The 26450-nt window shown below is 38.8% G+C and overlaps 1 protein-coding gene across 3 annotated transcripts; it reads left to right on the top strand.

Moving 5' to 3' along the window:
- Positions 1–42: 42 nt before the first annotated feature.
- Positions 43–23373, top strand: WDR44 (WD repeat domain 44). 3 transcript variants are annotated; one of them, XM_086850180.1, is made up of 20 exons: positions 43–200; positions 6538–6571; positions 9019–9093; positions 9579–10212; positions 10807–10937; positions 11032–11124; positions 12049–12185; positions 13192–13275; positions 13597–13703; positions 14686–14837; positions 16237–16375; positions 16471–16535; positions 17776–17889; positions 18690–18812; positions 19718–19909; positions 20052–20153; positions 20412–20527; positions 20972–21099; positions 21740–21871; positions 22313–23373. In XM_086850180.1, the coding sequence occupies exons 1-20, from the start codon at positions 127–129 to the stop codon at positions 22405–22407; spliced, it is 2727 nt and encodes a 908-aa protein (XP_086706306.1). In that variant the 5' UTR covers positions 43–126; the 3' UTR covers positions 22408–23373. The 3 variants fall into 3 exon arrangements, with proteins under 3 accessions (XP_086706306.1, XP_086706308.1, XP_086706307.1); XM_086850182.1 differs by lacking the exon at positions 43–200 and adding an exon at positions 281–610; XM_086850181.1 differs by lacking the exon at positions 43–200 and adding an exon at positions 2413–2468.
- Positions 23374–26450: the final 3077 nt, after the last annotated feature.

Raw genomic sequence — 26450 nt, 5'->3', positions numbered from 1 at the left:
GGGGGAGCCCCTCCCTCCCGCCCCTCTCGCAGTTCCGCGGGGGCGGGGCCGGGCCGCTCTCGCGATACCCGCGCGGCGCCGCCCGGCCCGCGGTGCCCGGAGGTGGCGGCCCGGCCCGGCCCGGCCATGGCGTCCGACAGCGACACCGAGGAGTTCTACGATGCGCCCGAGGACGTGCATCCCGCGGGCTCCCCCGCGCCGTGAGTTCTCCCTGTCCTGCCCTTCTTCCCTCCCTCCCTCTTTCTCTCAGCGCGGCCCCGCGGTCCCTGGGCAGCTCCCGGGGTGTGGGGGGGAAGCGGGGTCAGCGCGGGGCCGCGGCCCCTCCGGAGAGCTCGGGGTCCGCTCGGAGCGCGGAGGCTGCGGGGAACCGAGCGGGGCTCGCTCGGCGCTCGGGGTTGGTACGGACGGCAGTGGCCGTGAGAGGATGAGATCATACCTGCCTTCCTGAGGCGGGAGCGGCTGTAGTGCTGGGAGGAGACGTGCGGAGATGGCATCGGGATCGACAGGAGCAATCCCTGAAATGCGATAAAAGTAACATTTTCTGAGGAAGGAGAAGCGAGCGAGCTTCGACAGCAACAGGCAGATGTTGCTGCGTGAAGAACAACTTCTGGTGTGCTCTGTTTTTAGTGGTATCTTTAATACTTTCAGTGTTTTTCATGGGGATTGGACTAGATAATCTCCAGAGGTGCCTTCCAACCCTAACAGATCTGTAATTCTGTGTCGCTTTGACGATTCTTGCCTTTAGCCAGTTGATTCCAGTAGTGAAGATTTACCAGCGTTTTGTGATGTAGATCCCAGTGCTGCTGCTTCAGAACTACGCCTGACACCGTGGTGTTGGTGGCAGCCAAATTTGCTCCCTCTTGTAAATCTCTCTTTCTGGTTGTGCTGGACAGATTGTGGCTTATGTCAGTTCTGTTTTTCATGTAGCCTGGACCAAACCTCTGCATTATTTAACTTGGTAGGATGAGGTTTCATATGGCTTGTTTATAGAGTAATATATATGGATTGTGGGATCCATGCATTTGAAGATTTAATAATGGACTAAGGAGCTTGTTTTAAGCTGTGACTCAGTGGTCACTGAATGCCTACAAGAAGGGAAGCTAGATGTTTTCTCCTCACCTTCAGATGCTGTATTAAAGTTTTTCTGGGCTTAGCTACTTAGCTGTAGCCTGGTGAAAAGCACATCTTAGACTACAGTTCTGCAAGATGTGATAAACCAAATTAACAGTACTTATACTGAAAGGAGGTTTTTCTCCAACTGCTTACCTTCTTCTAGGGACAGTGATCAAATTCTTCTCTGAGTTGCATTAACTCAAAGTAAACAGCTGAAAACTAGAAACAGCAAAAACTAGATAAAGCAGCTGGAATCTGTCGGGGCTGGGACAGGATAGGGTTGAAGGTAAGGGATTAGTGTGACTAGAGGCCACAGACAGGAAAGGGGAAGCAGATCATTTGGTAGAAGTGAGTTATTAAATCTGCCCAACTGCACATTTTGTCTAATACAGATAAATGCTGTGTCCCCTGGCCTTGCAGGTTTCCACTACCTCTGTCTAAGCAGAACTTGAAAATACAAAATCACTCACTAGAAATTAAAGTGAAAGATGCTTTTAATTTTTCTAGTGCTCTTCCATAACCTGTATCAATGCATCATTGACTCGAGTCAATAGAATTCTGTGAGCCTGAGTCAAGTAAGGAGGTGACATCCATGAGCTTAGTTTGCAATACAGCTACTGGTCTGTAATTCAGTCTTTTGTTGAATCTAACAATATGGACAGTATTTTCTCAAAATAAGCTTTGAGATTTCATCAGAGCTAATTTCACACATGCATTGGACACTTCTAGGAAGCAGGCTGGTATATTATTTTGCATGTGTAATGATGTTGAATTGGGGGTCACAAAAAGAAATCAAAACCTTGTTGCAGGCAAGGTAACTGAAAACGAGTACATATTGCCCTCTGCAGTTTCAGATATTTCTTCCTGCATTCAGTGTTCTAATGATCAGTAAAATCAGTTGGGAATCCTTTTTGGCAGCAATAGTTTGCAGCAAAACAGTGTAGATATATTTGCCCTCATTAAAAATGTGAGGTTTGTAGCTTCCTCTCTCCCTTTGTTCTAGGTGGGAAAGTTCAATAGCTGCCGATAGAGAAACTCTGAAAGTGATGCCAAGTGTTCATGTCAGCTTGCTGACTTTTTTGCTGTTTATTTGTTTTATTAATTGTCTGGTCTGTTAGAGTGGAGTTTTCAAGTTGGATGAAGGCTCCCAATTCCCACTGTTAAGTCATTAAATTACTGATGCTTGAGTCCCTCTCAAGGAAAGCATCATATCCTTATTCTTGAGTACATCTGTAACTGGTGCTTTTTAAGAACTAATTAGCAGAAATTACAGAACCTGATGCAAAGTGTTTCTTTCAGATTAGAATGGTCTGAGGTAGTGTTCCTGGAGTAGCACTTCTGGAGTGATGACTAAGGTGAGGTGTGTTTGGAGATGTTTTGAGACTACTGTATCCCCTCTGGTGAGGCCTCTGTGCTCCCCTTTGCTCTAGATCTTGCCTTTTACTTGTTATTCTGCTTTTGACAGGATGTATAGAGAATGCCCATCTGTTGGATAACTAAGTCCAGAGTAAAAAGGGACGGGTAGTGTGACAGTAGATGCCCCTATTTAACTTCTGTTGTTTGCTTTAAAAACACTATAACCATGGAAAAATTTAGGAAAATATGCTGAAATGTAGAGGCCTGAACAGTCCCATGCAGGAGGATATCAGTTTTGAGAGAAGGAAAGTATGAAGTAAGGCATATGACATATCCTCTATATTTTATTTATAGGAAAAGTGATCCACCCACTCTGAAATCAAGAACTCCAAACCTAATAGTTTGTACTTCATATGCCTAACAGTGGGGGACAAGTTTTTTCCTAGTATGCTTGTATTCTAAAAATTGTTATGAGAAACCAAACGAAAGAGATGGTGTAAGTAATGAGAAATGTCCTCTCATACTTTTGTTTAAATTCTTGACTTGAAACTTCAGTAGTCCTTTGTTTTAGAAGTTGCCTTGATGCTTTTCCTGAAGAATCTAGTGTTCCTCTGTGTAGGAAGACGGGTAAGGTTGAGCCTCATTGACAGGTGGGAGATGCTTAGTACAACTTCTGTGTGTGTGTGTGTGTGTTTTACTCAATGTGCAAAGCTGATCGTGGCAGCAAATAGATGGAGTGTGAAGTGTTGGTTGTGTTCAGGGCTGCAGATGCATTTCTGCACTCAGAGTCTGCTGAAGCTTCCACACAGGGGCTTCCCTAGGGCAGCCCAGAGCGTGCATTGCAGCCGTGAATGTGTGTAGGTTTGAAGGTGTGACTGCCGAGGAGAGCTGCAGCAGGAGTGATCACAGCTCGCAGGGCAGCTGCAGGTCAGAGGGAACGTTGTGTGCAGGACAGCAGTGAATGCAGTTCCTGCACTGGCTGTTGAACCTGCATGTTCTGTACAGGGCACAGCTGCTCTGTGTGTGCTGCACACCCCTTCCCATCTGCTTGCTAGCACACCTGTTGTATAACAATGTACATCCTCCCAGGAGGGCAGGCACTGTCAGTTTGGGATTTGCCCAAGGCCACTTTTCACATTGTTGTTTTTGTTTGATTGGTTGAATGTTTTGTTTTCTGTCACAAAACTTAACAACAACATGTTGAAAATGTGAAGCGTGCTTCAAACAGATGCTATGCTGGAGCTACCTGATAGTAGGAATGGGAGCTTCCTGTGGTCTGGTCAATATGAGGAGGTATTTGACTGTGGGATAAACAATTTTAAAAAATGTTTCTTTGTGAGTTTGTTTGACTTTCAGGCTAATCAGACATCTGTTTGTGCAGGTGAAATGGGATATTCCTTTGAATTGTGTTTAATCTTTGTAGATAACCTTGAAGCCTTCCTGTGTTAAACTGGTGTAAAAGTGGTATCATGTAAGATAATTTAGAAGTTACATGAAATGCAGTCTAGAAGATGTGTTGATATCAGTTTATAAATCCTGCTTTTTAGTAAATGTCCATACCAGATTAGTTTTTTCTTTATGTTTTCTGTGGCATATGTCAGTTTTCATGTGCTGCCAGACCTTTCAAAGCCAAATCAATATGTAATCTTTGGGCTGATCTTATATAAATATTTTCATACACTTACGCCACTGAATATACACTTTTTAAAAATGCAAGTATTTCATACACTGCATGCAGAAAATTATGGGCTTAAAGTAAAACTGGGCTGTGGAGAAGGCTGTAAGTTCAGGTGGTTGGGAAGACAAGATTATTCCAGAGTCATGTTGAACTAAACAAAAGATGTCAGTTCCTGAGCTGGCTGACTTTGTGTAAATGCAGTATCACATAAGCAGTGACTGCTCACATATCAGGGAGCAATGGTGCTGACAGACACACAGCTCAAGTCCTCTTAGGCAAGTCAGTGAACTTACCTGGCTGTGTTACAAACTGATCTGAAAGTGAGGGTTCTGCCGAATATTGTGGAAGCTTTGCAATATTTTAAAAGCATGTAAATTCCTTGGTAAAGCTTCTCCTTAATTGTGTGTGTGGGTTATGTCAAGCTATCAGCATGATGTTATATTCTACACCTGTGAGTTGTGTAACCCTTATTACTCAAGCACCTTTTTCCCAAGGTAGCTGGGTAGCCTGAGAGTGGAAAGTAACATCTGTTTTGTTTGAGTGCAGATTTTCTGCAACACTAATTAGCTAAAGAAGTCTGAAACAGTAGCAGTGTCTTTTGAACCTCCTATTTTGTGTAACTGGCGTAGGAATGAATTGCCTGTAGCAGAAGTGAGTGGCTAATTATTGGGAAGTGTCACAGTAGAAAACAGAAACATCTATTTACAGTTGAGGGATTTGTCTTATTTAGGTTGTTGAGTCTAAGCAGTGTCTTGTGAAATAGGACCCTGGCTGAAGCCTAGGCATTAGTGTCATAATTATAAATATATTTCATTGTTAAAGTCATCTCATGGATTTAATGAACTGTGACACATTTCTGCTTCTCCTAAGGAAATCCAAGAGTTGATAGTGTAACTGAAACTGTTTCAGTAACCAGAAAACCCACACAGGCTGTGGCCTTTCCCAGCAATGTATTTTGTGAGACAAAAAATGTTCTTGTTTTTCTGGGAAAAATATTAATTTTTTCTTTTCTTGAACTTCAGAGTAGAGTTTTCTAAGAGGATTATACATCAAAACAGTGTCACAGATATTGTGCACTTGAAGTTAATATTTGGACAGAATCATCTCAATGTAACATGTGAAATTAGCTGCAATGAAAGAGTTTTTATTAGCAATCCACTGTACTCTGTTTACTTAGCTCTGCTTTATAAATGGGATCTTTGCTTTTCTGTGATTAAATGCTTCCAGTCGGCAAAGAGAAGAGCTGAAATTCTTAAAAAGAAAATGGAAATAGTTGTGGGTTTTTTCAGGAAATATTGTTGCTTAAAACTACTTTGGAGGCAGGAGGGGCAAATGAGCCTGAGATCTCAATACTTGTCTATATTGCTTGGTGCCAGGTGATACTTGGGATTCAGAGTGTCACTGATCTTGGTAGTCAGCTGGGATATATGTGAAATGCAAGTAGTTCATTTGGTAATAAGCTTTTAGGGAATTAATCTGCAATTTTGTCTCTGTGACTAACAAACTGATAAAATCATAGAACAATTCAGGGTGGAAGAAGCCTGGAAAAATCATCTGGTCCAACCTTTCCTTTATGTATCAGTAAGATTCTCTAGTCAGAGTAAGCAGTGTGACTCACTATTAAATATCTTCCAGAATTCTGAAAGTCTTGTAGAAGATGTAAGTTCAGGATATAATAAGAGCTGACCATCCACTAATTGAATTGACTTGGAAAGAAGTAATTATTTCCTACCATTCCCCTAAGATAGCTTGTTCTTTCATGTAATTAGTGTTAGGAGAGGTGGTGTGTGAGTGGTTGCTATTGCAAAGTCACTGTGTGTATTTCAGAGTGTGTATTTTGGAAAACAGTGCACACCGGTTCCTTCCTGTTAAAATGTATTTTGTCTCTATTTATACCAAATGTCCTGCTTAGAAACAAGATCCTAGGTTTGCTACAGAGTCTGAAGGGCAGAGTGGCTGTGATAGTGCCAACTCTATGGATCAGGATTTGAGCACTTGGTTTGCAGAGTACTGGAGTGTTTGTGCTTCTGCTTTCTGAGAGTTTTTGTTTCTTTAAAGTCTACCCAATGCTTGGCATACACGTGCTAATTTTAAATTCTTAGTAATGCAAAATGGTTTTAGTTTTATACTTGGAATAACATTTTTTATTAGAAAAGGGTGATAGGTGATTTCTAGAAGATTCTACTGACAAACTCTTACAGTTTGTAGAAGCTGTGGATCTGTGTGTGGTATAGAGTAGGGAACTTTTATAGAAGTGATGTGTAAAACATTCACTTTGTTACTCATCTAAGTTGTCAAGTATACACTTCCTGCAAAGGAAGGCTATGTTATAAATTGTTTAAAACAAAGCTTAATGTCTTTGAAATCTACCTATCTTCTCTTTCTAACAGGTCACCAACAAAAGTTGGAACACATGTAGTAAAGGTGAGTTTCTTCTTAAAATCAATCAAGTGCTTGTTGATGGACACAGGGTTGAGTATTTCCACCTAATGCAGATGTGCTACAGTACCCCTGACATCTGCACACAGAGGAAATGACGGACTTTCCTTGTTGTAGGTAGCAATTGTGCTTGTCTTGCAATTCCAGCTTTCCTTTTATTTAGGGTATGTCACAGTGTCTTGAAGCTCATTTTATTCTGAAATGTGTATGTGCAATTTAATTAAGCTGGATGTGGTTACTAAACTGCCCTCTTTCAAGTGATTTGTGAGTAGTAAGCAAGTCTCTACAGCCACCTGGGTTTTGGTCCTGATTTATATGAAATAGTTGATTGTGTTCTCTTCTGTCTCCAAAATAAGAAAGATCTTAATGTTTGTACTTCAGAAGCCTCCCCTCTAGGTTATGTGAAGATAAAACACTATATTTAGCTTAATGAGACAGCGTTGCCACTTCCCACGCAGGTAATTGGTATTCTGTGCATAGTGACAGCGCAGCTGAATCCAGCACACAGTGAATAGGTGAGGAGCTAGAACCTTGTGCAAATAACACTCATTTCCTGGTCTCAGAAGGGCCAAAGGTGGTGCTGTACAACACTTCTGCCTAACGAGAGCTTGTAGTTCTGTCTGCAAAGTGTTGGGAAATCCTAGTGAAGCTAATGTTTCTGAGCTGTCAGCAGTACTCTGTTCTCAATCAATAGTATTTTAACAGTGATACCATATCTCTTAAGGAACAGGGCCTTACCCCCCATTTTGTATTTTGTTTAATGTCCCTTTAATAATTAAGTGTTACATGTGTAAGCCTTCCAAGCAATGTTGTTTTATCATTCTCACTAAACTGTGCAATCAATGAACTTCAAAACTAACTTTGTCTTCATTATTTATTAGCTGTGAAGTTCTCTATGTTGCTATTAGATTTTTTAATTTTTTGAAGTATCTTCCTAAATCACTTGCTCAAAGCTAAATTTCTGAAGGTGGAAAAGTAGTAGCTTCTCTGCTTGGTATCATATCACTTCAGTCAATGTGTGACAAATGATATTGTTTGTCTTGGAATGGGTGAGAAATATTTCCTTAGTCCAAAGTTTAATAGGTGTGTGAGTTTAATGTCAACAAAATTGGAAATTAATATAATGGGCTTCTGTAGGCACTGATTACACTTAAGTATTTAAGTCATCATATGTTTGAAGATAGGTTTTAGTAATAAAGCAAAGTAGAGCTTGCATTTAGATTAGAAACACTTCGTGGCAGGAGGGGGAGGGAGTGGAGAGGAAGGAAGAATTTTTCTATAATTGCTGCTGCTTTTGCACAATATGCCATTTCTTTAGGTCAGAGCTCTCCAAGATGGATGTCAGCAAGAGTTTGAGGCAGGGAGGAGTTTGAAATGTAATGTTAGGATGCTCTAAAGGTTCTGTTCAGCTGTCTGAGAGTCTAGACAAAGTCAAAGGAGAAATTTCTTAAATATCTGTACTAGACAGTCACCCTAAATAAAAAAAACAGGGACAAATGATAGAAAATACTCTGTTCTAGTTGTCTCTGCTTTGAGGGCTACTGGATCTCTGCAGATCCCTTCCAATGTCAAGGATTCTATCAGATTCCACTTTAGATATTGCTGATATATATGCTTATGGACAATGTGATGTTGTGGTTTTTCATTGGACTAGGTGGTCTTTAAAGGTACTTTTCTTTCCTAACCCAAATTCTTTAGGATTCTAATAATTAATGTAGAAGAGAAGGTGTATGATGAAGTTCTTAGTGGTCTGTATTACCTGAGGTTAAAAGCAGGATACTATGGTATAAACTACTTGTGGTTCTGAACCTAAAATTTTGCAGGAATTGATTAAAATATTTACTCACAAATAGAATATTTCCAGTCCAGCTTATTTGGATTTTGGAAGGATCTGCATGAAGGTGACTGATGGCTAAAATATACAATGTGCACTAGGAATAACTGTAGAATGTAAGATTCCATGTTAGAACCACAGAAGCATATTTGTGACCACTTGATAGAGCTGCCTGCCCTAATTTGGAAATTTCTAAATAGTTTCTGCTGTATGTGGCTGTTATACAGTTCTTGCATCCTTGCCTAAAAGCCGATAAACAAAAGAGAAACTACTTTAATATGGAATTTCCTTGCTGCAGATTATTACATGTGTTTGTTTTTCTGAACTTCATGCTGCCTTCAGTTTGATTTTAGTTGAGGTTGCAGCCTCGTATATAACTGCCTATTTTTTTGCATGGTGTGCAGCCTTTCTGTGCATGACTGTGAAATACTACTCATGTGTACTGAGCATTACTGTTTAAACATCTGACAGCAGTAATGTGTGAAAATTTAGCAGATTTCTTGTCGTTTATGCTAATTAATTTGTTGGAGCTATATTTTTGTTAGATCATCTTACTGAAGAAGTTAGTACCCTCGTCTTATGACTTTTTCTTCTATAGGATATGGACAATAAACTACACAAAGCTGGAAATGAAACATTTGTACGAGAAATGAAACAAGATGATTCAAAAGAGGTTAGTTAAATATTACTTTGAGCTTCCAGCATCACACTAAAAATTTTATTTAAATTAATGATCATTATTCATCCTGAAACTACCATAGGTTAGAATTAGTTATTAATGTTAGTAAGAATGTTCATCTAAAGGGTAAAAATCAGTGTGTTCAGAAAACATATTTAGGCTTCACCAGTTTTGAATTATTTGTGTAATTTACAGAATCATATTGAGCGGTATATGAGAACTTTGTAGAGTGAACAGCTTTTGTTTCTAGCTTTCTCTCCAAGTATATTAAAGAAGACTGGAAATTAGTCACTTTGTTTTGTCTTTTGAATATGCCCATTTCTGCACCAAGGTTCTGTCTTTTTAAACAAAATTCATCTTGTATATAAAACAACTCTTCAGTTGAAGAGTTCCTGTGGGTGTTGTGCAGGATAACTGGTTTATGTACCCAGGAAGTGCCTGCTGGTAACTGGTAGAATGGTTTTGTTTTGTTTCTCCAGATTATTGACAGTATTATAGAAGAAAGCCAGAAGGCCCAACAACTAGAGGATGAGTCTTTAGCTTCTAGAGAAAATGAATTGACTGTTCCAACTTCAGATGCAAATGCTTGGACTTCTGGAGCAGGTATCCTTAGTGATGATATCCCAGAAGTACTAGCTGCTAAAATACCATTACCAGAAGACACTAGAGAACCAGAGGATCAGAGTGTGTGTAAGGATGCTGAATTTGAGTCTGGGAAGCTTTTGTTTAATTCTGACCAACAGGAATCTCATAAACTAACAAAAGTAACAAATGCAACTGACCATAAAATGGATGAAACTGAAGCAAAAGGAGAAACCTCAAAACAAGAGGATATAACAGACAAGAAAGAGGAAAATACTTTAGAAAAAGTGGCTTCAGATTTATCTACCAAAGACCTTTCTACAACAGAAGAAATGCCCCCAGCAAAGCCACCAAGGCAGCTGACTGTAGAGCCTGACATAGTTGCGAGCACCAAGAAACCTGTCCCAGCCCGGCCCCCACCTCCCACAAATGTTCCTCCCCCAAGACCTCCCCCCCCTGCACGGCCAGCCCCACCACCCCGGAAGAAGAAGAGTGAACTGGATTTTGAAGTACAAAAACCTGTTTTAGAAGGCAAGTATTCTGTTTTAGATGGGTTTACTTATCTACAGGGTTACTATTTTTTATGTTTTGAGTGAAGGATTATTCAGTCCTGTGATTTTACTTTAGTTGATGGGTAAAAAATCTTTTAACAATTTTAGCTTATTACAATGAATACCCTTCTGCTTTAGAAGTGTTCTTCATTCATAGACTCTCTTGTAAAGTAAGACTTCCTACTAAAATAGCTGTAGCTATAGCAAGGAGAAGTTGACTCATCAATACATAAGCTAAAAAACAGTTACTTCAAATAAAATGTGTGTGGTCTGTATTTGCATAAAAATGCAAGTCAGAGTGTGGACTGAGGTGTTATGAAAATGAGTAGTCCTGGGTTACTACGGAAATGACTATTAAAAAGAAGTTAATGAAGCTTAAGAGGTCTAGGTGTAAAATCATGCCTGAATCTTCAACTGTATATGAAATACATATAATTGTAAGTTAGATTTGGTGGTAGTTGATCATTAAGAAATACCAAACTGGTCAGAAAGGGTGTTCAGGCCTTTAACTGATATTAGGATCTGATGCCTATAGCAAGTGTTATGCTTTTCTTTCTAATAAATCTCTTTTCAGTTTCTCGAGACAGCTTCACAGCTGGTGGTCTTTTAACTTCAAGTTCAGTGACAGAGGGTGTGCCCAAAGATTCTCAGCCTTCCTTGGATTTGGCCAGTGCAACCAGTGGAGATAAAATTGTCACTGCACAGGTACTGAGAAATAGTTGTACATTTGATAACTAACATTTCCTATTGCTACAGTGTTACAGTAGAGATAATGTAATCTATCTCTGCACAATTTCAGGAAAACGGGAAAGCAGCTGACGGCCAAATAACAAATGAAGTACTTGGACCACAAAGACCCAGATCTAACTCTGGCAGAGAGCTCACAGATGAGGTATCAGTGGCTGTGGTTTGTACACGGTACACCTTTGTGCTTGCTTTCCCTGTGCATTAAACAAATTGTCATAGTCACAGGTCACTCCTTGTTCTCTGAACCACTCCATGCTGTCACCAGGAATGCAAATAGGAGTGATGGCACAGCTGACTTTGTCCACCAAAGAACTTTGTGGCCCCTGAGTCATGTGTGGCATTAGCCTTTGGAAGTGTGAGCTGTAACAGACCTGAAATGCCATCAAGTTTGTGTTGGTAGCTATGCAAATACCTTAAAGGATTTTCATGGGAGAGAACACCAGCAAACCTGGAATTTTGTCATGTGTCTAAAAGGGGAAGGAGTCCGCAAGAGGAAAATTACTTTCCTCATACTAAAAAATAGTTTATTCAGTTAATAATTCCACAAATCCTGATGATATTTGGCTTTTGCAAGTTTTCATTTGTGTCTATCACTGTACAGCTTCTTTTAACTGTTCCTGAACCTATGTAAGCATTCATGAGATACTCCAAATAAACGTTTTCCTTTGTGGTGCTAGTCAGTTCTAGATTCCTTTTCTCTCTGCATGGTAAGTTTGCCTTTGGCTAAACTTAAGATACAGCAGCTGGAGTAGGAAAGGGAAGACTGCAATGTCTTTTAATTACATAATATGTTTGATATTGGCATGAAAGGCATCAGGCAGTGGTTGATGTCTCTATAGCTGCATTTTTGATTTATGAAATTGAAGCTTGTGATATGTAACTGTTCATCTTTGTCTAGTAGTTGATAATGCTTGCACTAACGCACTAATTTGAACTTAGTCTTTGTAAATTAAATATATATTGAGCTACAGAACTTCTCATTAAGTAATTTGTAAGTTTTGATGATTTCTGTTTTGTTTTAGGTTTCCAAGTCTAATCAAGTTCTCTTCATTACACATTTTTTTCATAGGAGATTCTAGCAAGTGTAATGATAAAAAACCTTGATACAGGTGAAGAAATACCTCTAAGTTTGGCAGAAGAAAAGTTACCAACAGGCATTAATCCTCTGACTTTGCATATCATGAGAAGAACTAAAGAATATGTCAGGTATGAATCATGAGACCTTTCAGCTCATAAGATGCTGTTGCTCTCACAGTTTTTGCATAAACGGAAGCTGCTCATGTGCAGGTAAAAAGAGCCCAAATCCATCTGTCAGACTAATCTGAGCTAATTCCCAGTTCTCAATGATCCAGGCTCCTTATTGGTTTCTCTCAGTTTAACTAAAAGTTATTGCTGGAACTTGACAAGCAAGTACATCTGAAAACCCACTGATCCCCAGTTAGCCTTTGTTGTACTAAATGTCATTTCTGTGCTGAATTAAACACAGTTTACATTCAAGTACTGGATGTTCATGCCACCACCTCCTGTACCTTTTTCAGTGTTTCGTAGGAGACTGTTCCTCTGAAGATTTGTTGTCATTAGTACAGCTGACTGCTTTTAGGTTTACCTGTTCTTAATAGAGCTTTAGATGCTTCTAATATGTAAAATGGAGTCTTTTTACAATCTTTGATAGAAAAAGACACGTGCTTAATGATCAGACAATTGTGTCAGTCTAGATGTTCTTTTCAAAGGCCTATATGAATTTATACATCAGGCAATTTCTAGGTTTTTTGCATTGGTATATTATTGAAAAGCTTACTTCTCTAGAACTCTTTTGTGAAAAAAACTTCTATTTCAGAATTAACAGCTGTTTATTTATTTGATCTTTAGAAAGCAAGATATGAGAACAAAGTGGCATGTTACCAGTTCCTAGTAATTTAATGTATTTTGTCTGCTCTTAGCTTTCAAAGTATCACTATAAGATTAAGTTGGAAATCTGTGGCAGGGAGTAATGTATCTGTGGCACCTGCAGAGTGTAGGCAGCTTTAGTATCAAGATGCCTAAGAGTTTAAAGACCTGTTTATTATGTGATTAAAATAATGTCCATGTTTTTTCAATGTGTTACATAGTGGAATAAAGATGGATGCTAAAATGCAGAGCCTACTTAATAATGTTTCACTCAATTTAGACTCATTATGATATCCCATTAAACAGTCACTTCTGTATTTCCTAGTAATGATGCAGCACAGTCTGATGATGAAGACAAAATGCAGACACAGCAAACTGACACTGATGGAGGGAAGTTAAAACAGAAAACGTAAGATGCTGTTTTACTTTTTTTCCTTTCTGTAGAAAGAAAAAACAGATTTTATTTTTCTAAGATGAAGCTTCCCTTCTGACTACTGAACCAGCTACCTTTTGAGTAATCACTTTACCAGTGATACTTGATTTTACATAAGCCTGTAGCTCTGTGGTTGAACTGAAGATTGCATGACTGCTGCCAAATTTGCTGCTTATTTTAAGAAGCAGTAATAAAAGAAGATAAGATTGCATTTAAAATCAAAATTATTGATTCATAGTAGCAAAAAAATGAGAATTTTCTATTATTATGTGTTGAAAAAGCACCTTTGCTTTTAAGGACTCAACTGAAAAAGTTCCTTGGCAAATCTGTAAAGAAAGCAAAGCACCTTGCTGAAGAATATGGTGAACGTGCTGTAAATAAGGTTAAGAGTGTTCGAGATGAAGGTAAGTGGCACTTAATACTTTTTTTTTTTTAAATAGGATAGTCAGTTTATCCTTGCACCTTTAGGAATCAAAGCTGGCAGAGGAACATACCCTGCTGCATTCTACCACTGTTCTACAGTTGTTGATACGATTTTTTTAGAGTTAAATTCGTAGCTTAGTAGGTATTTTGAGGTGACCCGGTTACAAGGATAAATTCTTGTAAAGTAATAGTTGAGAGACCTTGTCAACTAAACTAGCTTAATACTCTGATTTTTTGTTGTGCTGTTAGAAAGAAGTTTTGATATCAAAATGTAAACATTTTTGGAAAGTTATTCCAGCAAAGGTAGAAGTGGGGATTATCTTCATTACTTTAGTAAGTCATATTTTCTGGCAACCAGTGACACAATTAGAATTCTCATATATCAGATATCTCAGATGTCTTGTTAGATTTCCCAGCCTACAGTTGAATTCTCTCCTTGTTTGATCAGTGTATCTTTCAGACAGACTTCTAGTGCTGCAGCAAGCTGGTGTAACCACAGTCGGAGATAAGTGACATGGAACTGCTGCACTTCAGTGTCTTGTGTTGCCACTGGCTGTTGGTCACAGCTCTTTCACAATTCTTACACTTCCAGGGCAAATCACCAGGCCATTGCAGTGTACTCAGGGACAAGAAACCAATAGACTCATTTTCAGCACACATTAAACTGAGAGAAATCACTTAGTGTAGGATCTACTGAATGCAAGACAGGCGCCAAGAAAGGGGCAGAACAAAAATTGATAGCAGTTCTTATTTTCAGTGTTCAGTATTTGGATTTGCTGTAGCCTAAAATTAATGCAGATGTATTTTTAGATGTTGATGCAATACTGCTCTTATTATTTTGCTTTAAGATCTTCAAATTGCCTATAGAAATTGTCTAATTCAAAAATAATCTGCTACCAGAAAGCCTACTAATAGATTAAATGGATGCTGCAATATGTAGTGCTGAATTTGTATTCCTCTTAGTCTTTCACACAGATCAAGATGATCCCTCTTCCAGTGATGATGAAGGGATGCCCTATACAAGACCAGTTAAGTTCAAAGCAGCACATGGCTTCAAGGGACCTTACGATTTTGAACAAATTAAAGTTGTTCAGGATCTCAGTGGAGAGCATATGGTAGGTCTCAAATTCTATCTGTGGTGCTGCTGAATCTGTTCAGCCTGAGATTCAACTTTTCATTTTCATCTACTTGCTGACCTCCAAAAATAACTGTCAGGTTTATTCTCCATGAAAACCTTCGTTCTGGAAAATAATAGTCTGGCGCAAAAATGAAAATTTGGCTGGTTTGACCAGATATTCAGGGGGTAAAACTCGTGTATATTCCCAGGGATTCTCTGGAGCTGTCCTTTGAAGAGCTATGTCATCAGTGGTATTTGGTTTTTTTGGTTCCTGCAGTTACAACTTTAGGCTGAAATAGGTTCTTTTCCACTACCAGAGCTGAGCACAGAGCAGCAAGCTTGACCTGCTCAGCAGTAAATAAATTAGGCTGTTAGACAGATGAACACAAGTATTGAACAGAAATGCTTAATAGGTTTTTGGAGGCAAAAGTCAGAAGAGGTTAATGGAGCGTGTGGATCAGAATGATAAGGTGGGGAGAAACCAGGATAGGATATTTGCAGAGGCCTGTTGCAAATCAGGCAGAAAAGCTACCTATTCATCACTCTTAGAAGTGTGCATGCTTCCCTGTGGAGTCTGGAATACATTCTAGTATTCCAGATTTCCCAAAGTTCCGCTTACAGCAGCTGTCTGATATTTGAAGTAATCCCTCATCTCTTTAAGTGTTGGGCTGAGGGTAATGACCTACAGCAGCCAGTGACCAGAGATTCCAAGCTTGTCATCCACAACTGATGAACTTCATTTTGCTGGTCATCTCTGTTAGTTTGACTTCTTAAACCTAGGAAATTCTTCCAGATTGGTGGAGTCAAATGCCTAGTAGCTCTTTATTCAGTAGCAAGAGGAAATGGGATACTGCTTGTGTGGTTATGTTTTATTGACTAGTAACTCTTTGGACTTCGCAATGGAGAAAGAATTGTTATCATCAGAGACTTTGCAAAACCTTCATGCCAATTATGAACATAACAAATATATGTAGTATCCATTTTCCTTGCCAGTTGGTGTAACCAATCACAGTTTCTACTTCAAAAAAAAGCGTGCAAACCTCAAGTGCAGCTACAAGTACTTGTCAGTACTACAAAACAAACAGGAGGTTCTGAGTCCCTCAGACAGTTGTACGAGCCTTATGTGGAATTCTGTGGTAGTGCTGACCTCCTGTAACTCCTCTCTTGCAATCATCTGCCCTGTGGGCTTTTTGTTTCAAACTGTTTTTCACATGTGTTGCACAATTCACCAGTCTTAACAATTACTTATCATGGCTTTGATCTAGAGTTTATTTTACTTGTGGTATCTCGTGTACGTCTAAAATCTTGTCAGTTGATGTCAGTTGATACAGAAAGTCTTTTTGGTATGCAGAAAAGCACTTTTTGTGACTAAAACAATCATCTCTTTATTTTGACAGGGTGCTGTTTGGACAATGAAATTTTCTCACTGTGGTCGATTACTGGCATCTGCAGGGCAGGACAATGTAGTAAGGATATGGGTTTTGAAGAATGCCTTTGACTATTTCAATAACATGCGCATGAAGTACAACACAGAAGGTATCTCTCTATGCATGGCTAGAGCTCTGAAACAGCAGAAATTTTGGGTGTTTGGGAACTTGATGTTGACCATGGTGTTTCTGTCTGTGTTCCAGGCCGTGTCTCCCCTTCTCCCTCTCAAGAGAGTTTGAATTCTTCCAAGTCTGACACCGATGCAGGGGTAGGTACACAAGGTGTTGGGAAGTAAGAGATGGTCTGGTTTGTAGTGCCAGATCTTCATTGTTGCTTTATCCAAGCACACATTAAGGAGCTCCTGGCTTGTGTCTTTTTATCAAACTGTCATATCAATAGATATCCAATCAAATACCTTAACCCTGCGTACAAGGGGTGCAAGCAAGGAAGCCCATCATTGAATTTAAAGCATTACAAAATCTGCATAGCTGTGCTGTGGCCTCCTGCCAGAGGAGATTGCTAAGTGAATTGCTGAGGGGAAAAACCCTACATTGAATTTCCTGTCTTAGTGTTTTAACTCTGACTATTACTTGTGGTTAATGTCTGACTAGATGTTTTTTCCGAGGAAGGCCAAAGTGAGCAATGGGATTCTCAGAAGCATAATGATACTTGACATATTTAAATTTTTCACATCTGTGTAGAAAAGGAACATGACTGAAAAAATGACTCTTACTTGTAGAGTTTCCAGATACTGTAGTAAACCTTGTCATTAAAATTAATGTATTTAAGGTGGGGGTTTTTTTTCTGGTTTTGGCTTCCAGTAGTGTAAGAAACAGACGACAAAATCAGGGTTTAAGTGAAGATCTTGGCAGTAGTGTTATGTAGTGTGTGTTGTTTTGGCAGAGAGGGAAGCAGGAAGGCCAGCAATCATTCTTTATCTCATGTAAATGAGTGGGCTTGCTGAGCCACACACACCAGAGATGTTGTTTTTAGTGGTTGGGTTTTTCTCAGTTTGTGTTGGGTTTCTTTTCCTGGAGAAGTTTTGTATAGGAACTTCTAGGGCTTTTTTGAGTTACTATTTTACACCTTTGTTAATTCTGAACTGGTCTCTTACTAGGACGTTGTCATTCATGATATGCACTAGAAACTTGGAAACCTCAACTCACAATTTATATTCTGAAGTGGAACACAGTTTTTAAGGTTGATATGCTTTGTTCCAAAAGCTTGTCTTCAGGTGTTTGCTTAAATTCCTGTCAAACTGATCCCACTGAATAAGAGCTGAAAAATGGAAAGTTTAGAACTTCTTAATTTTGCAATTTCAGGATGATATTTCACAGCCCATTGTACTTGACATTTACTTTGGTTGTTTATTAGTGCAGTGTTGTTTATTTTAAAGTAGCAAGAGTTCAAATTATTATTGTCCATATACTTTTTTTTAGGCAGTAAATGCCTTGTTGTTAATTTTTCCAACTAATATTTGGTAATATTTCTATACATTTCTCTGATAGATTTGCAGTGGAGTTGATGAAGACCCAGATGATAAAAATGCCCCATTTCGTCAACGACCATTTTGCAAATACAAAGGCCACACAGCAGATCTTCTTGATCTTTCCTGGTCTAAAGTAAGGCACCTTAATACAAGCTATGCAGTTCTTCTGTCTTTTCCTTGTTTTCTATTGTCAGTTGCCACTGGAACCATACATTTAAACATCTAGTATGAAATGATCCTTGAAGTTAAGAGAAGTTTGTATAGGCAACATTTATTCTAGTTGAAATACTTGAAATAAAATGAGCAACCCTCTTGTGCTTGTGTAATTAAGAGTAGTCATAAAAAGAACCAAACAAGCCAGTAACAATTACATTTGTGTATTGAGTAATGAAAGTAAATTATTTAGAGTGGGTAGATTTGCCATTGAGCTGTGTGGTTTCTGTTTTATGGTGTTACTACTTCTCTTGTCTTCAGCATGCTTTGCTTTTTGTGCAAAGTGAAGTTGTGAAGTTGCTGAATACATACATCTGTTTTACAATTAGAGAATTACCTTGTTTCACATCACACTTATTCAGATAATTCTCCACATGGGAATGCAGTTGTACTTTTAGGAACACAGTCTGGTTGAAGCATCTCAGGCATCTCTGAAGTCTGTCATGCCATTTCTTCTCTGAATACTTTAACTATGTTCCAATTATTCATTTTCACTAAGATTCTTCCAGAAAATTTTATGTGACTAAGGGTCAGTGTACAGCTCTTAAGGAAAGCACTAATCAGCAGTGGTAATTTGGATAAACCTTTTTATCTGAAAAAACTAAAATGCTGAATTTCATGGCAGCATAGAAGTTGGTAAGACTCTGCCAATCAAATTGCTTCTGTATTTCCAGTTACTTTCATGTCTGTTAATAACTGTGGAATTCTCTTGTTTCACAGAATTACTTCCTGCTTTCTTCTTCTATGGATAAAACAGTCAGATTATGGCACATATCAAGAAGAGAATGTCTTTGCTGTTTCCAGCATATAGACTTTGTCACTGCCATAGCTTTCCATCCCAGGGTAAGTGTAACTGCCCTCTTACTTCTAGAGAGGTAGAATTTAAAATTACAACATTCCACTCCCTTTTTTTTCTTAATTAAAAAAATAAAATGATTGAGTAATAGTTTGTGCACTTCAGAAATCTGCCTCCTGGATAATGTTCCAGAACTTTGTGTTCATCTTCACTGAACTTCACTGGGACTGTTGTTGGGGTTTAACCATGTGTAAATGTGAAGTAGAAAGTGAATTGTCTGTTGGCGGTACCATCACAGCTGGTATAGTGTAGAGAAACATCGTGAAAAATTAGAATTTCCAGTGAGGGATATTGTGATTAAATATTTGTGGGAAAAAAATCATAATGAGGTTGAACAGATTGTCCAGAGACCGCAGAATCCATGAAAATTTTTAAAACTTGACAGAATATAACCCACTATAGACTGATCAAACTTTTGGAACTGTCCGTGCTACAAGCAGGGGAGGTGGATCAGAGGCCTCCAAGATTACTTTCAACTTATTTTTATAATTTTTTAAAAATACTGTAATCCAGCTTCCTAATATTAATAAAACTCAAGTGGAAGAATAGTGTTTGTCAGTATTCCCTGAACATACAGAACTGGTAGGTGTATGGGAAACTGAAAAGAGCTTTCAGCTCCTGGCAAGGTGAATGTTGAGCAGGTAGAAAAACCTGTGCTAACAGTGAGCAATTTTCTAACCTGAGGTATAACTGCATGTGTCTAATCTTGTCAAAAACCTGTAAGAATTTGAATTTCGTTTGCCACAAATTTCTTAAACATTATGATCAGCTCATCTGAGGGCTCTTATTTGGGAAATTCTGTAGAGAAGCCGTTTGGAAATGGGGTGGGAAGGTTTTAAGGAACGCAGTGACATACTCGTAGCACAAGTGGAGACCTTGTGTGTGTTCTCAGGATGACAGGTACTTCTTAAGTGGTTCATTGGATGGAAAACTCCGACTCTGGAACATTCCTGACAAAAAAGTGGCATTATGGAATGAAGTAGATGGGCAGACAAAGTTGATTACAGCTGCCAACTTCTGTCAGAATGGCAAATACGCAGTCATAGGCACCTACGATGGAAGATGCATCTTTTATGACACAGAGGTAAAAACTTTGAGACTGGATTTTTTTATGTTAAACAACAGATTTCGAAGTCATGGCTATTTAAACACCAAAACTTGTTAGAGCTTGAAGCACATTTTTACACAATTGTTTCAAACTGGGACATGTTTTTATATCTTTTCAGCACTTGAAGTACCACACACAAATACATGTGCGTTCTACCAGAGGTCGAAATAGAGTTGGAAGAAAAATAACTGGCATTGAACCTTTGCCAGGAGAAAATAAGGTACTGTCTTTCAGTGCAGCTTTGGCCCAGTACTGAAATCTGATATTTATATCTAATGCTTAGTAATTTTGTGCCAAATCTTTTAACACTATTAAAATGAGCCTTACTCTTTGCTGATTTAGGCTAATACAATACTAAATAGTGGTAAGATAGAGTAGATATTCTTTTAATGACATTGTGCTCTGATTAATGTGCAGGTGAAAAAATAGTTAGATGGCTAATTGTTTCCACTCCTAAATTAATTTATTTCTTTTCTAGATACTAGTGACATCAAATGATTCCAGAATCAGGTTGTATGACCTAAGAGATTTGTCTCTATCAATGAAGTACAAAGGTTATGTCAACAGCAGCAGCCAAATCAAAGCCAGCTTTAGGTAAGACAGTATTGAAACAATGGAGTTGCTGGATTTGGGAAAAGCTGTGGCAGAAACACAGGGAGTTTTGTTTAAATAATCTATATTGGCATGAAACAGAGGCTCAGAATGCAAAGGTAGAAAAAGGCTGTGATCAAGAGTGATGAGCTGCGGGCTCCTGTGGGTGAGTGAATGCAGTTGCATCCTGTGGACAGTATGATGTGGGCCATTACTATTGCTGTGAGTGCAGAGGTTGCATTATTGCTGTGCTAGAACTGAGTTTGGAAATTGCATTGGGAGATCATCTTGCACAGTCCCCCTGCTCCAGATAAATTTCCCACGTTAAATCATCCCTACTTACTGGGCTGTAGCGCAGTTAGTCTCAGAGTTTACAGATGCAGAGCTACTGTAATGCATGTTTGAACAGGTAAGAAAAGTAATGTTTTTCCTGCTTTGAATCTTTAGCCATGACTTTACCTACATTGTAAGTGGTTCAGAAGATAAATATGTCTACATTTGGAGTACATACCATGACCTGAGCAAGTTTACATCTGTAAGAAGAGACCGAAATGATTTCTGGGAAGGCATTAAAGGTAAAAATCAGCTTTTTATCTTTGTTTTATTGAAACTCATGTAATTTGAAAATTGAAGTATTTTATTTGCTATGCATTTAGTGTGAACAAATTCTTAGCAGGATGCATGGTCACTGGTGGCCTGTCAGGAATCCTTGCTCACAGGAGACTTTCTCTGGAATGGCAAGAGACAGAGTAGCTTAGAGTTTGTCCAGCTTAAGTAAGAGATTTGGAATTAATGTCATGTTTTGCTGACTGATTGTGGAAATCAAACTAATCATCAACCCATAATCCTTTATGAAAAAGTGAGTTTTTAAAACAAATGCAAGCTTTTTCTCGTTCATAGCAGGCTAAAAACATAAACAGGAGCATAAAAGAGCAGCTCTTTCATCTGCTCCACATACACAAAGTTTTTGGGAAATGTGGGCCATGTTTTTATCAGATGTGTTTTGGATCTCTTGCCAGTTAGTTTTGAGCACTTAGAGCTTCTTCTGTAATCCCTAAGATTATAGAATTATGACAGTTGTTCCTTGAATTCTGAGTTTACCTGATGCCACTAGCTCTGAGAATCTTGTATATTTACTAGAACTTATTCCTGCTATTCTTGTAAAACTAACAAATTCTTGAAACAAGGTAATCAAATTGGATTGTCTTTCTGAAGCGCACAATGCAGTCGTCACCTCTGCAATCTTTGCTCCAAATCCTGGTTTGATGGTGTCACTGGAAACTTCTGAAAAGCAAGAAGCTGAAAGTAAAGGAGAAGATTGTGAGATATCAGACACCATACCCTCTGGTAGGTGTTTAAGATGAACTCTGCTTGGTACCATGGTATGAGCAGGAAAATATTAGGAATACTTTCAATCTGGGTGGGGGTTTCTTGAGAAGAAAAGTCCTTTCAGTGGCATGGATATATATTCCAACTTAGCATTCCTCCTTGAACGTTTTGGCAGCTGCTGCATTCTTAAAAGCTGAGGATGTGAGATGAGAGGAGTTGCCATCCTAAGTACTTTAGGATTATTTCTTTTACATTGGAGCTGTTAGGAGGTAGAGCTGCATCAACCATTAATGGAAAGGTTTCTTTCTGAGAAATGCAGATGTTTCTTGAAATATTGGCTAGAAATTAGGAATGTGATAAAAGAAGGGTATCACAGTGATGTCATTATTTTAATGAGAGTGTGATTTTTTTATATATGTGTTTTTAATGAACTAACAGTTTATTCTCTTTCCCATTAAGGAGCTCTGAAGACAGATCACACAGAAGTGCTTTTATCAGCTGACTTTACTGGAGCAATTAAAGTCTTCATAAACAAAAAGAAATATGTATCTTAGTTGGTTTGTAACTGACAGCGTAAAGCTATGGTACTGTGGGATTAAAATTCCATAAATAATGCAGGCAAAAGCAAAGTATCTAATATAATAATGTTACAGGCTGATTTATTTTTAAATCTTTATTTTAAGGCTACTCAAATATTGGATCCTTGGAAAGCAGTGTGCCTATTAACACCTGGGCTTGTAGGATAGAAAGGAATGTGTAAGAATAATCCTGCCAAACATTAGACTAAACTTTCTACAAATTTTGCAGTGTCATTGTGAACCTACACAGGTTTCTACACAAAACTGTGTTTGCACATGTGTGTGCCTTTGGGATAGAAGCACGAATTGGAGCCTGCGTCAAACGCGTTTTAGTGGTGCTTGTGGCCACTAGATGTCAGGAGCTGGGGTGAGAAGGGAAGGCTGGAAAAATGCTGAATAATGTAGTCTGATCTTTGCACAAAATTCCATTTGAGAAAGATCTTGAATTTGTAGTAGCTAATATTCAGTTTTAAGTTATGCAAGTTTTTGATGGGTCAACAAACATGTGTAAATGTTTTTATAAATTTCTCAACTTCAGGACGTGAAATTTTTTTTGTTGTCTTTTAATTGTTGTGGACTTTAGATTCCTTTCTTATATATAATTTTTTGCACACTGGAGCACAATACTTGTGTAAAGAATTCTCTCATTCCGTGTTCACGGGCACCAGGATATATTCACCTTCCAGATAAAATTAAGCTGCATTAGAAAGTTCTTATATTTTACAACTATGTAAAATAAACTGTTTACATTTTTTAAGCATTGTAGCTTAAAGTTATAAGTTCTTGTTTGTTTAGTGCCACTGAATTTTGAAAGTCTTTGTAAATATTCATATAAAACACCTATGAAGTAACATTCTGGGTATCATAACCCATGAAATGTTATTGATGGTCAAATGTTTCAGAGAACAAATGTATCATTAAACTTGGTCACACACTTGGAAACTGTTGCTTCTTTTCCATTTTGATTTGTTAATTTGCCTTTTGTCTAAAGTAGTTTTGACCTGTTTCTGAGATCATTGATCCTGCAGGTGCTTGTTACCTTCCGAGTTCTACTTTTCCTGATCTTATCACGCCTTTATTTCTGAAAGAATGGGGAATGGAGTACTGCAACTGGGTATTAAGCAGATATAAGAGTAATTATATGATTGTTTAGCATGAGGAGGACACCTCAAAAGTGTGCACAGGATCCTCTGCTTCCCATTAGTGGAAGAATGAAGACATGGAAAGGCAGGAAGCAAGTCTCACCTTTTAATTCTTTTCTACTCAGGTGAATTTGGCTATGGCTTTGTATAGAATTGTCTTGGACAAGGAAGGCAGTGGCAAGGGGTTTATCATCAGTCAAAATAGATACAAGAATTCTACACACGTTATATAAAATTATCTTCAGTTAACACAGTTGGGTGAGTTTGACTCAGAATTGAAAATACCTGCATGGATGGAACAAGCTGAACTCTCACAAGGTTCTTTTGTTACTTTGAGCTCCACTGAACTGACAGAAGTGAGGAGGTGGTAAAAGAAGACATTTGGCTTGTAACTCCAAAAATCAGTTTCTATAATATCTGCCATATTTGTGTAGAAGACTGTAACTGACTGAGATTTCCATGAGCTGTTCCCAGACACTTCTAGGGTTTGTTATCTACGTTCTACATATTTTTTGACTCATACAAGTTAAGAAGTTGCTTTGTACAATACAAATGCCATCACTTTGCTCACAGGTACCTTAATTCCAGAGTCTTGGCACATTGTGGCCTTCCTGTCTGGAACTAGAAGTCTGGACTGGAGGAAGAGGCATATGGGCTTAGCACTGGGGATTTGGGGTATGGTTTTTTTGTGTGTGTGTGCTGCTCTTCCATTCCTGCTTTTCCTATATTACAGTTAAAATAATAAATGCAAAAATTAGGGATGAGTAATAGGAGAAGGCAGCTCTTACTGGCTGCTAAGAAATACACAGAAGAGGATGGGTGGAACCCAGCTTTGACTGAAGACTTGGCTGCTGTCAACATGCAGTGTTGGAGGTATGTGTGGGGCTAAGTGGACTTTGAGAAGGGGTTCTTGCAGCATGGATTGCCTGCATTTTGGCAGTTGTTTTACATGTTCTATGCAAAGTCTCCTCTGTAACTTCTTAATCATCTGAAGGGTTTTGATTTTTTCTTTCAGCAGTGACTACTTTGGAGATACAAGCTGAACTGTTAGTTTTGCATATTCACTTTCAGAAACACTATTATGATGTGTTTGGACCTGTTAAGTACTCAAGGGATCATTAAAAAAGGGTTATTGTTTTCATTATCCAGACAGTAAACAAAGCTGATCTTGAGGAAGATTGACTTCCATTTACCTTGATATTTAGCTTTTCAGCACTCGCAGTTCTGGTGTTCCCCTGCATTGATCTAGTGCTCCTAATGTTTTTTCCCCAGTTGAACTGTTTTGCTCATTTCTGATGGTTCAGAAATCAGTGCCTCTTTCCCTCTCCTTCCAAAAGTTGTGTAAGTTAAGTTCCAGTTCTGAGTGGTGCTGTGTCTATTCCTGTCTGATCTTGGCTGGGTCTAGAGGCTTCTCTGGTACCTTACACACTGCATTCTGCTTTAGTCCACAGCCTCTAAGTTCTCCTTGTAGGTAAATGTTACATTGCAGGTAAATGTCAGTTCCTCTGCTGAGCCTGTTGGGTTCAGCCAAGTGCCTTCACTGTCTGTATATCAGGGAGGGCCCTTGCACTGCAGTGACATTCCTGGCTGGAGCACAAGCACAGCATGGATGGAGATCTAAAACACTTCCCTTTGTGCAGGAGGGCTTCTCTCTCTGGAGTGTTTTTTCCAGGGGCCTACTTAACAACTTCTGTTAAAAAACAAAAGGTTGACATTCATGTCATCAAAATTCTGCTTACAGAACATGATTTAGAATTCCCAGGAGGCAAAGTGTGGAATTGCCATTGCAGAGGGACCTTGGTGCAGGAAATGTGAATTAACCCTGTCATTCCCCAAGAACCAATAAAATGAGCTGAATGGCATGTCACAGATCTTCAGCACCTCATTTCTGCTGTAGCTGGCTCCTGGCAGCTGGTTCTGGCAGTGAGTGGCTGTGGGTGGAAACAAAGCTTTGTCTCTGCTACCTTTGTCTCTTTCAGAGCTGGGCACCGAGCCCAGTGCATGTACAGAGGGACAAAAACAACAGATCGAGTGGCTGAATCATGCTAAAATTTGATTTCTAGATGTTACACAAGTCATGTTTTCTGAAATTGAAAAGGGGAGGGATATCTTTTTTCTTTAGGTTGGTGAGATTCTTTTGGGTTTTGTTTTTTAACCGAAAGCAATGCTGAACTCTACAACTGGCATGATGCTAACACTTAAATATGAGAGCATTAGCCATAGGCATGGCAGAATCAATTCATCAGTCATGGAAGGCCACTAGGCTTTTTTTGTCTCTCATTAGCAATTTACTGAATACATGTTGGAAAATGGCCACTCTTCAAATGAGCTAAAGGGAACCTGTGAGTGTAAGGAATGTTCAGCTGTTACCTTTTCAGGCAAACTTACCTGCTGCTTCTGGCTGGCATATCAGCAATGCAAATTTTTTGTGTTTTATCAATGTCTGTTTTCTAAGTGTTTCCTCTAGTTCCATATACTATACTTTGTTTGTTTGGGAACTGCTTATAAGAACATCGCTTCATTTTGTGAAAGTGGGAGCACACTGGAAGGCTGTAGGGAATTGTTGACTGGTTCTGAGGACATGCTGCTGGAGTCATGGATCCATGTTCTTTATACTGATGTCTGTAGCTGCTACTTTTGCTTTCCTAGTATTTTGCTAGTAGTATTGGTCTCCTGCTAAGATGCAGCAGAGGCTTTTCAGTTCACATGGTTAGAAACTGGTGTGTGCTTTAGTGATGGTGCTTCAGGCGTTGGTGTGGAATTCTGCTCAGACTATAATGCTCAGTAAATGGAGCACAAAAAATAAGTGAAGCCAAGTGCTATGTACAGAACAACACACAAAAGGCCATTCAGAAAGGAACACGACTACTTGTTTAA

The sequence above is a fragment of the Cyanistes caeruleus genome, chromosome 14, assembly GCF_971803275.1.
Source record: "Cyanistes caeruleus chromosome 14, bCyaCae1.hap1.1, whole genome shotgun sequence".
Classification (NCBI taxonomy): Eukaryota; Metazoa; Chordata; class Aves; order Passeriformes; family Paridae; genus Cyanistes; species Cyanistes caeruleus.
The sequence above is the reverse complement of the archived record's forward strand: the minus strand, read 5'-3'. Positions and strand labels throughout refer to the sequence as shown.

What these genes read in the sequence shown, in the direction of transcription:
- WDR44 (XM_086850180.1), top strand. Translation starts at nt 127, where the DNA reads ATGGCGTCCGACAGCGACACCGAGGAGTTCTACGATGCGCCCGAGGAC. An exon ending in CCCGCGGGCTCCCCCGCGCC is followed by an intron (nt 201 to 6,537) that starts GTGAGTTCTCCC and finishes TCTTTCTAACAG; the next exon opens with GTCACCAACAAAAGTTGGAA. An exon ending in ACAAAAACCTGTTTTAGAAG is followed by an intron (nt 10,213 to 10,806) that starts GCAAGTATTCTG and finishes ATCTCTTTTCAG; the next exon opens with TTTCTCGAGACAGCTTCACA.